This window comes from Jaculus jaculus, chromosome 18 (genome assembly GCF_020740685.1).
Source record: "Jaculus jaculus isolate mJacJac1 chromosome 18, mJacJac1.mat.Y.cur, whole genome shotgun sequence".
Lineage (NCBI taxonomy): Eukaryota > Metazoa > Chordata > Mammalia > Rodentia > Dipodidae > Jaculus > Jaculus jaculus.
In genome coordinates this window covers 14760769-14773870 of record NC_059119.1, presented here as the reverse complement: position 1 = coordinate 14773870, position 13102 = coordinate 14760769, and the positions used below count along the sequence as shown (strand labels likewise).

Below are 13102 nucleotides of genomic sequence, written 5' to 3'. Positions count from 1 at the left end.
GATTAAAGACGTGTGCCACCACGCCCAGCTGCTTTTTTTTTTTAATGTTATATTTACTTATTTATTTGAGAGAGAGAGAATGGTCATGCCAGGACCTCTAGCCACTGCAAATAAACTCCAGATGCATGCACCACCTTGTGAATCTGGCTTATGTGGGTACTAGGGAATTGAACCCAGGTCCTTAGGATTCATAGGCAAGCACCTTAACTGCTAAACCATTTCTCCAGCCCCACAGCTATGTTTCTAGTCCTTGCACAGGTTATATGTAAAGCAGCCCAGAAGAGGTTAGTAGAAGGCAGGAAAACCAATGCTACCCAGGAAACAGAAGCCCTAAACCAGTGGGGTTTCATCTTTTAGGGGGATATATATTTCTTTAAAAATCTGATGGCTGGTGATATAACAGTAGTAAAGCACTTACTTGGCATGAACAAAACCTTGGGTTAGATCTTCAGCACTGAAAAAAAAAAATGAAAGGAAGAAGAAAGAAGGAAGAAAAAGAAAGAAAGAAAGAAATCATCTAGCCGGGTATGGTGGCGCATGCCTTTAATCCCAGCACTTGGGAGGCAGAAGTAGGAGCATTGCTGTGACTTTGAGGCTACCCTGAGACTACATAGTGAATTCCAGGTCAGCTTGAGTTAGAGTGAGACCCTACCTCGAAAAACCAAAATAATAATAATAACAGTAGTAATAAATAATAATAATCTGGCGACATTTTATCCTTAACCCCAAGTTAAGAAATACCGGAAGGCAGGTGTAGTGATGCACACCTTTAATCACAGCACTTGGGGAGGCAAGAGGTAGGAGGTTCTTGGTGAGTTCGAGGCCAGCCTGAGACTACAGAGTGAGTTCCAGGTCGGCCTAGGCAAGAATGAGACCCTATCTAGAAAAAAAAAAAAAAAAAAAAAAAACAGAAAGGAAAAAATAAAAAAGAAGCACTCCATACATTCACTTCTCCCAGTCAGTCTGTCCATCCTCTAAACCCACTTCCAACCCTCAGGCTGACTCCACCTCCACGATGCCGCTCTCAGGAACCCCGGCCCCTAACAAGAGGAGGAAATCCAGCAAGCTGATCATGGAACTCACTGGAGGTACGGTAGGCTTGCAGCTCTCCAATATGGGACTGACTCAATAAAAGCATCATTGTGTAGTGGCACACACCTTTAATCCCAGCACTTGGGGGGGGGCAGAGGTAGGAGGATTGCCATGAGTTCAAGGCCACCCTGAGACTGCAGAGTGAATTCCGAGTCAGCTTGGGCTAGAGGGAGACCCTATCTTATAAAACGGGGTTGGGGGGAACCCTGCCAAGCATGATGGTGCACATATTTAATCCTAGCACTGGGGAGGCAAAGGGAGGAGGATCACTGTGAGTTCAAGGAGGCTGGCCAGGAACTGTAGATTGAGTACCAGGTTGGCCTGGGCCAGAGGGAAACCCTACCTTGAAAAAAAAAAAAAGAAGAAAGAAAGCCAGGCGTGGTGGCACATGCCTTTAATCCCAGCACTTGGGAAGCAGAGGTAGTGGGATCGCTGTGAGTTCAAGGCCACCCTCAGACTCCATAGTGAATTGTAGGTCAGCCTGGGCTACATACAGTGAAATCCTACCTTGGAAAAAAAAAAAAAGCATCCCAGAAATAACTTAAGGTTGAACGTGCTTGAGGGTTAAAAAAAAGGGAGGGGGCTGGAGAGATGGCTTAGCGGTTAAGCGCTTGCCTGTGAAGCCTAAGGACCCCGGTTCGAGGCTCGATTCCCCAGGACCCATATTAGCCAGCTGCACAAGGGGGCGCACACACATCTGGAGTTCATTTGCAGTAGCTGGAGGCCCTGGCATAACCATTCTCTCTCTCTCTTTCTGCCTCTTTCACTCTCTGTCTGTCGCTCTTAAATAAATAAATAAATAAATAAATAAAAAGACTACTGGGTATGGTGGCACATTCCTTTAATCCCAACACTCAGGAGGCAGAGGTAGGAGGATTGCCATGAGTTCGAGGCCACCCTAAGAATACAGAGTGAATTCACAGGCTGGGCTAGAGTGAGACCCTATCTCGAAACACACACACACACACACACACACACACACACACACACAACAATTCAGGGGTGGAGGGAAGAGGGATAAGGAAGAAGAGCAATGAGAGAAAGGCAGAAAGGACTCAGCATCAACTCCTCATCCTCCCACCTGTTCACCTTGTGCTCTGAGACAAGTCTGCCATATTGCCCAGCACAGGCTCTGGAGCACAGGATCATGTCAAGTGAGGTAGGTCTGAGGAAGAAAGTACAAAGGAGATTGACATAGACGGAGACCTCAGGGCATGGTTAATTTCTCCCCAGTGCTAGGTAACTTGTGTAAGCACTTAAAATAGGAAACTGTGCAGTCATGTCCCCCGGGGGTAGACACACGTGCTCACATGGGAAGAGTTCTTTCAATACCTCTGGAGCCAGAGTTCACTAAGGGGAAGAAAATGGACAGGAGTCTGTATTTAGAGATGGCCACATAGGATGGAGCTATCAACTTTCTCCTGGGCTATGCTTTCTTCAGTAATCCCCATCTAAGATGTTCCTTGGCATTTTGTTTGTTTGTTTTTGAGGCAGGGTCTTGCTCTAGCCCTGGCTGACCTGGAATTTTCACTGTAGTTACAGCGATTCTCCTCACTCTGCCTCCCAAATGCTAGGGTTAAAGGCAAGCACCACCATGCTTAGCCCTTGCATTATTTAATATATATTTTATTTACTTAAAAAGAAGGGGGGGGCGGAGAATGGGTACGCCAGGGCCTCCAGCCACTGCAAACAAACTCCAGACGCATGTGCCTCCTTGAGCATCTGGCTTACATGGGTCCTGGGGAATCCAACCAGGGCCCTTTGGATTTGCAGGCAAATGCCTTAACCGCTAAGCCATCTCCACCCCTGCATTTTTTTTTTTTTTTTTTCAAGGTAGGGTCTCGCTTTAACCCACACTGACCTGGAATTCACTATGTAGTCACAGGGTAGCTTCAAAGTCAAGGCAATCCTATCTTTGCCTCCCAAATGCTGGGATTAAAGGTGTGCACCACCATGTCCAGCCTCCCTTGCATTTTTTAAATCTTCCGCTCCAAGCTCACCTCCCTTTGACCCTGCTCACCTCTAGCAGTCCCAGTCTCTTTTTCTAGAACCCCTGTTCCCTTGCATTCTGTTTTAACTCCAAACCCAGGATATGGAAATCTCTCAAGAGCCTTGATCAGGTATCAAAGTTCCTCTGCCTGATCCGCCCCACCCCCAACCCCTCACCTCTGCCAGGACACACGGTTGTGAGTGGCATCAGCAGTTGGAGCCCACAAAAATCCTACTTTTCTCTTTCCTTTGCCTCCCCCTCCCCTCCATTTCCTTGAAAGGTGGACGGGAGAGCTCGGGCTTGAATCTGGGCAAGAAGATCAGCGTCCCAAGGGACGTGATGCTGGAGGAACTGTCACTGCTTACTAACCGGGGTTCCAAGATGTTCAAGTTGCGGCAGATGAGGGTGGAGAAATTCATCTATGAGAACCACCCCGATGTTTTCTCTGACAGCTCCATGGTGAGTTTGAAAATCAACCACACGCCCTCAAAGCATAGTGTTGGCTTTGGTGGTTACTTGGTAGGCCGGGAACCTATCAAATATGATCAACTTCCTCTCTATGAGTCCCCCGGCAGCTCTAGGGCAAGTTACAACCTATTTCTGAAACTCAGTCTTCATCTTTGAGCCAGTGAAGAGGTAGGGGAGTACCACACCCATAGGGAGAAAATTCCTTTCCGGCATGGGTGTTAAAAATAAGGTTGCCAGATAAAACGCAGAACAACCAGTTCTTTATTTTGAAGATACACATTGAGTTTTTAGTGAAGTATGTTCCTTGCAATATTTGGGACATAATAATAAAATTTAGGGCTGGAGAGATGGCTTAGTGGTCAAGGCATTTGCCTGTGAGGCCTGGGGACCAAGATTCAATTTCCCAGTGCCCATGTAAACCAGACGTACAAGGTGGCACATGCATCTGGTGTTTGTTTGCAGCGGCTACAGGCCCTGGCTTGCCCATTATCTCTATCTGCCTCTTAAAAAAAAAAAAAAAGTAGCTGGGCATGGTGGCACACACCTTTAATCCAAGCACTGGGGAGGCAGAGGTAGGGAGATTGCCATGAGTTTGAAACCATCTAGAGACTACATGGTGAATTCCAGGTCAGCCTGGGCTACAGGGAAACCCTACTTCAAAAAGTCAATAAATAAATAAATTAATTAATTAATTAGCTGGGTGTGATGGTGCACACCTTTAATCTGAGCACTTGAAGGGCAGAGGTAAGAGGATCACTGAGAGTTCAAGGCCACCCTGAGACGACGTAGTGAATTCCAGGTCAGCCTGAGCTAGTGTGAGAACCTGCCTTAGAAAACCAAAACATAAAAATTAAAAATAAATAATAGATTAATTAAAAAGAAAAGAAGGGGCTGGAGAGGTGACTTAGCAGTTAAGGCTTGCAAAGCCAAAGGATCCCAGTTTGATTCTCCAGGACCCACATAAGCCAGATGCACAAAGGGGTGCATACATCTGGAGTTCGTTTGCAGTGGCTGAAGGCCCATTCTCTCCCTTTTTCTCTCTTCATCTTTCTCTCTCTCAAACAAACAAATAAAATATATTTTAAAATACATATTAAATTTAAAATAGCTGGGCATGGTGGCACACGCCTTTAATCCCAGTTCTTGGGAGGCAGAAGTAGGAGGATTGCCATGAGTTCAAGGCCACCCTGAGACTACCAAGTGAATTCCAGATCAACCTGGGCTAGAGTGAGACCCTATCTCAAAGAAAAGGGGGCCCATAGGGATGGTTTAGTGGTTAAGGCACTTGCCCACAAAACCAAAGGACCCAGGTTCAATTACCCAGAACCTACATAAGCCAGATGTACAAGGTGGTACATGTGTCTGGAGTTTATTTGCAGAGGGTGGCATGCCCATTCTCCCTTTCTCTATGTCAAATAAATTAATATATATATTTTTTTTTAGTTTTTCGAGGTAGGGTCTCACTCTAGCCCAGGCTGACCTGAAATTCACCATGGAGTCTCAGGGTGACCTTGAACTCATGGCAATCCTCCTACCTCTGCCTCCCGAATGCTGGGATTAAAGATGTGTGCCACCACGCCCAGTTAAATAAAAATAAAATAAAATAAAACAAAATTACAGAACAGCACCGAGCATGGTAGTGCAAACTTTATTTTTGTTTATTTTTATTTATTTATTTGAGAGTGACAGACAGACAGAGAAAAAGGCAGAGAGAAAGAGAGAGACAGAGAGAGAGAATGGGCACACCAGGGCCTCCAGCCACTGCAAACGAACTCCAGATGTGTGCGCCCCCTTGTGCATCTGGCTAACGTGGGTCCTGGGAAATCGAGCTTCGAACTGGAGTCCTTAGCCTTCACAGGCAAGCGCTTAACCACTAAGCCATCTCCAGCCCTGGTACACACTTTTAATCCCAGCACTGGGGAAGCAGAGGTAGGAGGATGGCAGTGAGTTCAGGGCCAGTCTGAGACTATAGAGTGAGTACAAGGTCAGCCTGGGCTAGAATGATATCCTACCTGAAAAAAAAAAAAAAAAGGAGAGATGGTTTAGAGGTTTAAGTGTTTGCCTGTGAAGCATAGGACCCAGATTCAATTCCCTAGGACCCACATAAGCCAGATACATAAGGTGGCACATGTGTTTGGAGTTCATTTGCAGAGGCTGGAAGACCTGGCACACCCACTCTCTCTCTCTGCCTTTCTCTCTGTGTCAAATAAATAAATACAAATTAAAAAAAAATAAGGCTCAGCGTGATGACACATGTCTTTAATCCCAGCACTCGGGAGGCAGAGGTAGGAGGATTGCTGTGAGTTTGAGGCCACCCTGAGACAACATAGTGAATTCCAGGACTGCCTGGGCCAGAGTGAGACCCTACCTCAAAAAAAAAAAAAAAAAAAAAAAAATACAGGGCTGGCCTGGTGTCGTAGCACATGCCTTTAATCCCAGCACTTGGAAGGCAGAGGTAGAAGGATCACTGTGAGTTCGAGGCCACTTTGAGACTACATAGTGAATTCCAGGTCAGCCTGGGCTACAGCAAGGCCTCCCTCAAAAGTAAATAAATAAAATTTGACTATCAAGTTTATACAATAATTAGTGACTCATGCTTGTAATCCCAGCACTTGAAAGACTGAAGCAGAGGATTGCTTATGAGTTTGAGGAAAGTTTATTTATTTTATTTATTTTTGGTTTTTTGAGGTAGGGTCTCACTCTGGCTCAGGCTGACCTGGAATTCACTATGTAGTCTCAGGACGGTCTTGAACTCACAGCCATCCTTCTACCTCTGTTGCAGGAGTGCTGGGATTATAGGCACGTGCTACCATGCTCAGCTTGAAAGTTTATTTATATATTTATTTATTTGAGGGAGAGGCAGATAGAGAGAACAGACACAACAGGGTCTCTAGCCCCTGCAAACAAACTCCAGACCCATACCACCTTACGTGGCTTATGTGAGTACTGTGGAATAGAATCTGGGTCCTTAGGTTTTGCAGGCAAGTGCTTCAACCCCTAAGCCATCTCTCCAGCCCTTGACAGTTTTTACAGTGGATTTTTTTTTTCTGTAAGTATATCTCCCGCTATATATATCACCATGCCTGGGTCCCTGCAATGTTTGAGACAAAAATAACTAAGATGAACCGGGCATGGTAGTACACGCCTTTAATCCCAGCACCCAGAAGGGAGATAGCAGGAGTTCAGAAGGAGATCGCTGTGAGTTCAGGGACACACTAGGACGACCTAGTGAATAGGTCAGCCTGGGCTACAGTGAGATCCTACCTCGGAGAAAAAACAAAAAACAAGTAAGCTAGGCTTGCGGAGATGGTTCAGTGGTTAAAGGCACTTACAAAACCTGCCAGCCCAGGTTCAATTTCCCAATACCTACCTAAAGCCAGATGCACAAAGTGGCACATGTGTCTGGAGTTCATTTGCAGCAGTAAGAGGCCCTAGTGCACCAATACTCACTCTTTCTGTTTCTCCTCACAAATAAATGATAATTTTTTAATTTTTAAAAATTATTTATTTGAGATAGAGACAGAAAGAAGAAAGACACACAGAGACAGAGAGAGAGAGAATGAGAGAGAGAATGTGCACACCAGGGCCTCCCACCACTACAAACAAACCTCAGATGCATGTGCCACCTTGTGCATCTGGCTTTGTGGGTCCTGGGAAATCAAACCTAAGTCCTTTGGCTTTGCAAGCAAGTGTCTTAACTGCTAAGCTATCTCTCCAGCCCCAACTTTTTTCTTTCGTTTTTTCTCCTTACATGGTGTTTTATTTTCCCCTCAATTTTTAAAAAAAACTTTTTTGGTTTATTTTTATTTATTTATTTGAAAGCAATAGACAGACAGAAAGAGAAAGAGGAGCCGATAGAGAAAGAATAGGTGCATCAGAGCCTCCAGCACTTGCAAAAGAATTCCAGATGCATGCACTCCCTTGTGCATCTGGTTTGCGTGGGTCCTGGGAAATTGAGCCTCGAACTGAGGTTCTTAGGCTTCACAGGCAAGTGCTTATCTTTTAAGCCATCTCTCCTGCACCCCCTCGAAGTTCTTTTTTTAATTTTTTAAAAATATTTTATTTTTATTTACTTATTTGAGAGAGGGAAAGAGGCTGAGCGAGAGAGAGAGAGAAAGAGAGAGAGAGAGAGAGAGAGAGAGGGTGCTCCAGGGCTTCCAGCCACTGGACACGAACTCCAGATGCATGCACTACCTTGTGCATCTGGTTTACATGGGTCCTGGGGAATCGAACTGAGGTCCTTTGGCTTTGCAGGCAAGCGTCTTAACCGCTAAGCCATCTCTCCAGCCCTAGGGCACATTTGTACTAAAAAAAATTCTTACACATCTGGACATCGAATATAAGTGGTAAACTGGGCATGGTGGCGCATGCCTTTAATCCCAGCACTTGGGAGGCAGAGGTAGGAGGATCTCCGTGAGTTCGAGGCCACCCTGAGACTACATAGTGAATTCCAGGTCAGCCTGGACCAGAGTGAGACCCTATCTTGAAAAACAAGACAAAACAAAAAAATTAAGTGGTGCCCTGTAATTACTCTTGAAAAGAGTTAAATGAGTTTTTATAGCTAGCTCCTTGTTTGAAAGGGTCAGCCTTTTCCCTAAAGACCCCAGATGAGGTGACTCAAATCATCTTTCTATAAGATCAAGTATTTTCTAGTCAGGTTCTTTCTCCAAAAGAAAGAGAAGTAGGGCATGGAGAGAGGCCAAGCATAGGACATTACGGCTGAGGAGGAGGGGACCGGCTCCCTTTCCTTTCTTCTTCCTTCACCTCTTCTGGGTGGCTGGGGAACAGTGGCGATAGAAGCCTACAGGGTCAGGAGTGTCTGTCATTGGCCCTTCCCTAGGAGCAAAGTAAAAGTGCTGAGCCCGTCAAATCTAACTTTAGGAGGCCAGAAGCCCTCCTCTCTGCTGGATCTGGTTACAAACTGGGTGGAACATGGGGGTATACATGTTGAGGTGGCCGAGAGAGCCTCCTCAAGGAGTTGGCAGGGTTATTTTTAGGCTTTGGGGCTGAATCCAGTGTTGCCCTTCTGGCTCCCCTCCCCCCATCACCTGCTACAGTTTCACTGTCAGGAAGTCCTGGTCCAGTAGACACCAGAGAGAGGAGAGAAAGAGGGAGAGGAGCAGGGACAGAGTTCTGACTGCCCCAGAGCAGAGGAAGGGAGGAGACAGATCTTTCTAGTTCTTCAAAGTAATACTGGTTTCAACATGAGCCAGATGCAAAAGGGCACACGTGTCTGGAGTTTGTTTGCTGTGGCTGGAGACCCTGGCATGCCCATTCTCTCTCTCCCCATCTTCCTCTGTCAAATAAATAAAAATAAAATAAATATTAAAAAAAAAACAAAGTAATACTGGTTTCAGAAGGGCTGGGGATGTGGCTTAGTTGGTAGAGTGTTTGTTTATCATATACAAAGCCCAAGGTGCCATCCCCAGCACCCCAGGCACAGTGGCACGTGCCTGTAATCCCAGCCTGTAATCTCAGGAGGTGGAGGCAGGAGGATCAGAAGTTCAAGGTCATCCCCTACCACATAGATACATGGGGTACATGAGGAAAGACTGGTTTCTCTCTGCCAACCTATCCTGGCATATTCCAGTTAAGGAGATAGCTTGGCTTTCTTTGCCTCGTTGAGGATGGTAAAGGAGAGTAGAGAATGAGATAACCCACTCTGAGGTGTAACTAAGGAATTAAATCCCCTGAAGAGGTCAGATAATCTGCTATCCAGTTATGAGAAGGGATTTCTCAGGGGATTCATAGTCTTCTGATTGTCCCTTGTTTCTGACCACTTTCTTCTTTTTAAAAATTTATTTAAAAAAAATAGCCAGGAGGTGGGGCGTGGTGGTGCACGCCTTTAATCCCAGCACTTGGGAGGCAGAGGTAGGAGGATCGTCATGAGTTCAAGGCCACCCTGAGACTACATAGTGAATTCCAGGTCAGCCTGAGCTAGAGTGAGACCCTACCTCAAAAAAAAAAAAAAAAAAAAAAAAAGCCAGGGGTGGTGGCACATGACTTTAATCCCAGCACTACTCAGGAGGCAGAGGTAGGAGGATCACTGTGAGTCTGAGGCCACCTTGAAACTACATAGTGAATTCCAGGTTAGCCTGGGCTAGAGCAAAACCCTACCTTGAAAAACAAAACAAATAACAACAACAATATATATTTTTTGAGGTAGGGTCTCGCTGTAGCTCAGGTTGACTTGGAGGTCACTATGTAGTCTCAGGGTGGCCTTGAACTCATGGCAATCCTGCTGGCTCAGCTTCCTGAGTGGTGGAATTAAAGGCATGTGCCACTATGCCTGGCTCTATTTATTCATTTCAGAAAGTGAAAAAGGTAGGTAGAGAGAGAGGGGAATAGACCTGTCAGGTCCTCTAACTACTGCAAAGGAACTCCAGATGCATGAGCCACCATTTGCATCTGGTTTACATAGGTCCTAAGAAACCAAACTTGGGTCCTTATGCTTCACAGGCAAGCTTCTTAACTGCTAAACCATCTCTCCAGCCCCTGCCTTTTTTTTTTTTTTTTTTTGGTTTTCTGAGGTAGGGTCTCACTGTGGCCCAGGCTGACCTGGAATGTACTATGTAGTCTCAGGGTGACCTCAAACTCACAGCGATCCTCTTACCTCTGCCTCCCAAGGGCTGAGATTAAAGGGGTGTGCCACCACGCCCTGCGCGGTGAAATATTTTTTTTTTAAATTTTGGGCGGTGCTAGAGAGATGGCTAAAGGACCCAGGTTCAATTCTCCATGACCCACGAAAGCCAGATGCACAAGGGGGTGCAAGCATCTGGAGTTTGTAGCAGCCAAGGGCTCTGGTGCTGCCATTCTCTCTCTGTCTACCTGCCTATTTCTTTCTCAAATAAATAAATACAAAAAAATTACAATTTTATTCTTTAATTGATTTTAAACTTTTATTTATTTATTTGAGAGTGATGGAGAGAGAAAGAGGCAGAGAGAGAGAGAAAAAATGGGTGCGCCAGGGCCTCTAGTCACTGCAAACGAACTCCACACGTGTGCGCCCCCTTGTGCATCTGGCTTATGTGGGTCCTGGGGAATCAAGCCTTGAACTGGGGTCCTTAGGCTTCATGGGCAAGTGCTTAACCACTAAGCCATCTGTCCAGCCCTATTTTATTTTATTTATTTATTATTATTTTTTGAGGTAGGGTCTTGCTTTAGTCCAGGTTGAAATGTAGTCTCAGGTTGACCTTGAACTCACAGCAATCCTTCTACCTCTGCCTCCCGAGTGCTGGGATTATATGTGTATATATATATATATATATATATATATATATATATATATATATATATGGCTTTGTGTATTTTTCATACCCATTGCTAACCTTTCCTTTGCTTTGTACTTTCTTTTCAGGATCATTTCCAGAAGTTCATTCCCACAGTGGGAGGACAGCTGGGTACAGCTGGACAGGGCTTCTCCTACAGCAAGACCAGTGGTGGAGGCCATGCAGGAGGCAGTGGCTCTGCTGGACAGTATGGATCTGACCACCATCATCAGGGCTCTGGATCTGGAGTTGGGGGTGCAGGTGGTCCTGGCGGCCAGCCTGGCAGAGGAGGAGCAGCTGGCACAGCAGGGGCTGGTGAGCCAGGATCAGGCAAGTCCTCACCCCCCCCCAAAAAAAATGTGTCTGGTCCCTAGAGCAGAGATGTCCCCAAATTAAGGCCTCATTTGGATATTTGGGTATGGGGAGCAGGGAGGCAAGTGGAGATGTCTTGGAACCAGGTGACTGGGACACAGGGATATATTTATTTCACCCAGAAGCTTTGTTGCACAATCAGTTCAGTCACATATCTGATTCTAAACTATCACGATGTCACAAACTTCATGTAACTTCCAGATTATTATACTTTGTGTCTCTGTCCCCAGCATCCTCCCTAGGGCCAAGGCAGAGGATTAATTCATTGACTACTAACTGCTATTATTTGATTGACTTTTCTCTCCCATGGCTACCAGATGGCCAGACAGGTGGAGAAGGAAAACATATCACTGTGTTCAAGACTTATATTTCCCCGTGGGATCGGGCCATGGGGGTTGACCCCCAGCAAAAAGTTGAACTCGGCATTGACCTGATGGCCTATGGGGCCAAAGCTGAACTCCCCAAATATAAGTCCTTCAACAGGTAGGATGGTGGGAAGAAACCAGACGTGTTCCAGTGTGCAGTACTGTGTCTTTAGCTGGCTTTGGACTGTAGTTCAAGCATGTTAGAAGGAGCCTCAGATGGGATGGAAGACGGCAGGGCATGGGGACTGTACGCAAAGCAAGCCTGTTAACTCTGGATCATCTTCATCTGAGCGGTGTGAGGAAGGAGACAGTATGAGGGAAAGCCACCCTGCTTCTGAGTCTTGGGTGCATAGTGTGGTTGAAGGCTGCTTGGGACTCCCTTCCACTCCCAGTAGGGAAGCCATTATTCTCCCTGCCTTAAGAACCTGTTCTTTTGGAATTGGACATCTCTAGGCCATGGATAGATCTGTGTGGAAGCAGGGTGAGGAAGGCTTAGAGAAGTGCCTTGGCATTTGGTTAGTTCTTCTCAGCTTGACATCCACTATTCAATTGAGGTGAGGGCGCAGTTGGGTTCCTCTACACTTTAATTTTGTTTGTTTGTTTTTTTGAGGTAGGGTCTCTCTCTAGCCCAGGCTGACCTAGAATTTACTATGTAGTCTCAGGGTGGCCTCGAACTCACAGTGATCCTCCTACCTCTGCCTTCCCAGTGCTGGGATTAAAGGTGTGCGCCACCACGCCCAGCTCTACACTTTAATTTAAGATGATCTCAGATTGTTCTGTCTACAGTTTGGGATTACTTCCTCTAAAATGTTGCTGTGGGTAACTACTGTCCATAAGAATATCTAGAACCCATGAGATTCTTTTTTTCATCATTAATTTTGGGGGAAACAAGCAAACCAGGAAGGGGAACATGGTGCTAGGAAGAAGTGGGAGAATACGGAAGCAATCTCCAACTACAGTTTGTGGACTTCCCCATCCTCAAAACAGGGTTAGCATTTCACTGATAAGGCACTGTTTCCTTTGTTCTGATCCTCAGGACGGCAATGCCCTACGGTGGATATGAGAAGGCCTCCAAACGCATGACCTTCCAGATGCCCAAGTTTGATCTGGGGCCTCTGCTGAGTGAACCCCTGGTCCTCTACAACCAGAACCTCTCCAACAGGCCTTCTTTCAATCGAACCCCTATTCCCTGGCTGAGCTCGGGGGAGCATGCAGACTACAACGTGAATGTTGGCATTCCCTTAGATGGAGAAACAGAGGAGCTGTAAGGTGCTTCTTCCTTTAACTTGCATTATTTCTCCTCTCTGGCTCCAACTGGGAGAAGGAATGCAGAGCAGGATGTCCCCACTATTAATCCAGTATTTTTGTGGCAGTGGAGGGAAAATAGGGGAGGGATCTGCCTTTTCATCTTTTACCCCACGTTCCCACTCCAAAGGGTACTTCCTCACCAACTCAAAACTCCCTTTCTACTTGCTCCATGTGAAGCCTGCTCGTTCATGGATTGTGCTCTGCCACTGGTAACAGTCAATAAACTTCAAGGAAATGAA

At 46.0% G+C, this 13102-nt stretch overlaps 1 protein-coding gene across 2 annotated transcripts in view; it reads left to right on the top strand.

Annotated features, from left to right (window-relative positions):
• Myoz1 (myozenin 1) overlaps positions 1 to 13102 on the top strand; it is a 21382-nt gene extending 8280 nt beyond the window's left edge. For both annotated transcript variants that reach the window (XM_045137770.1, XM_045137769.1), the window contains exons 2-6: positions 998 to 1088; positions 3363 to 3541; positions 10908 to 11148; positions 11508 to 11673; positions 12592 to 13102. In XM_045137770.1, coding sequence (XP_044993705.1) covers positions 1016 to 1088; positions 3363 to 3541; positions 10908 to 11148; positions 11508 to 11673; positions 12592 to 12823 — 891 coding nt within the window. In that variant the 5' untranslated portion in view covers positions 998 to 1015 and the 3' untranslated portion in view covers positions 12824 to 13102. The remainder of the gene's footprint in view (positions 1 to 997; positions 1089 to 3362; positions 3542 to 10907; positions 11149 to 11507; positions 11674 to 12591) is intronic.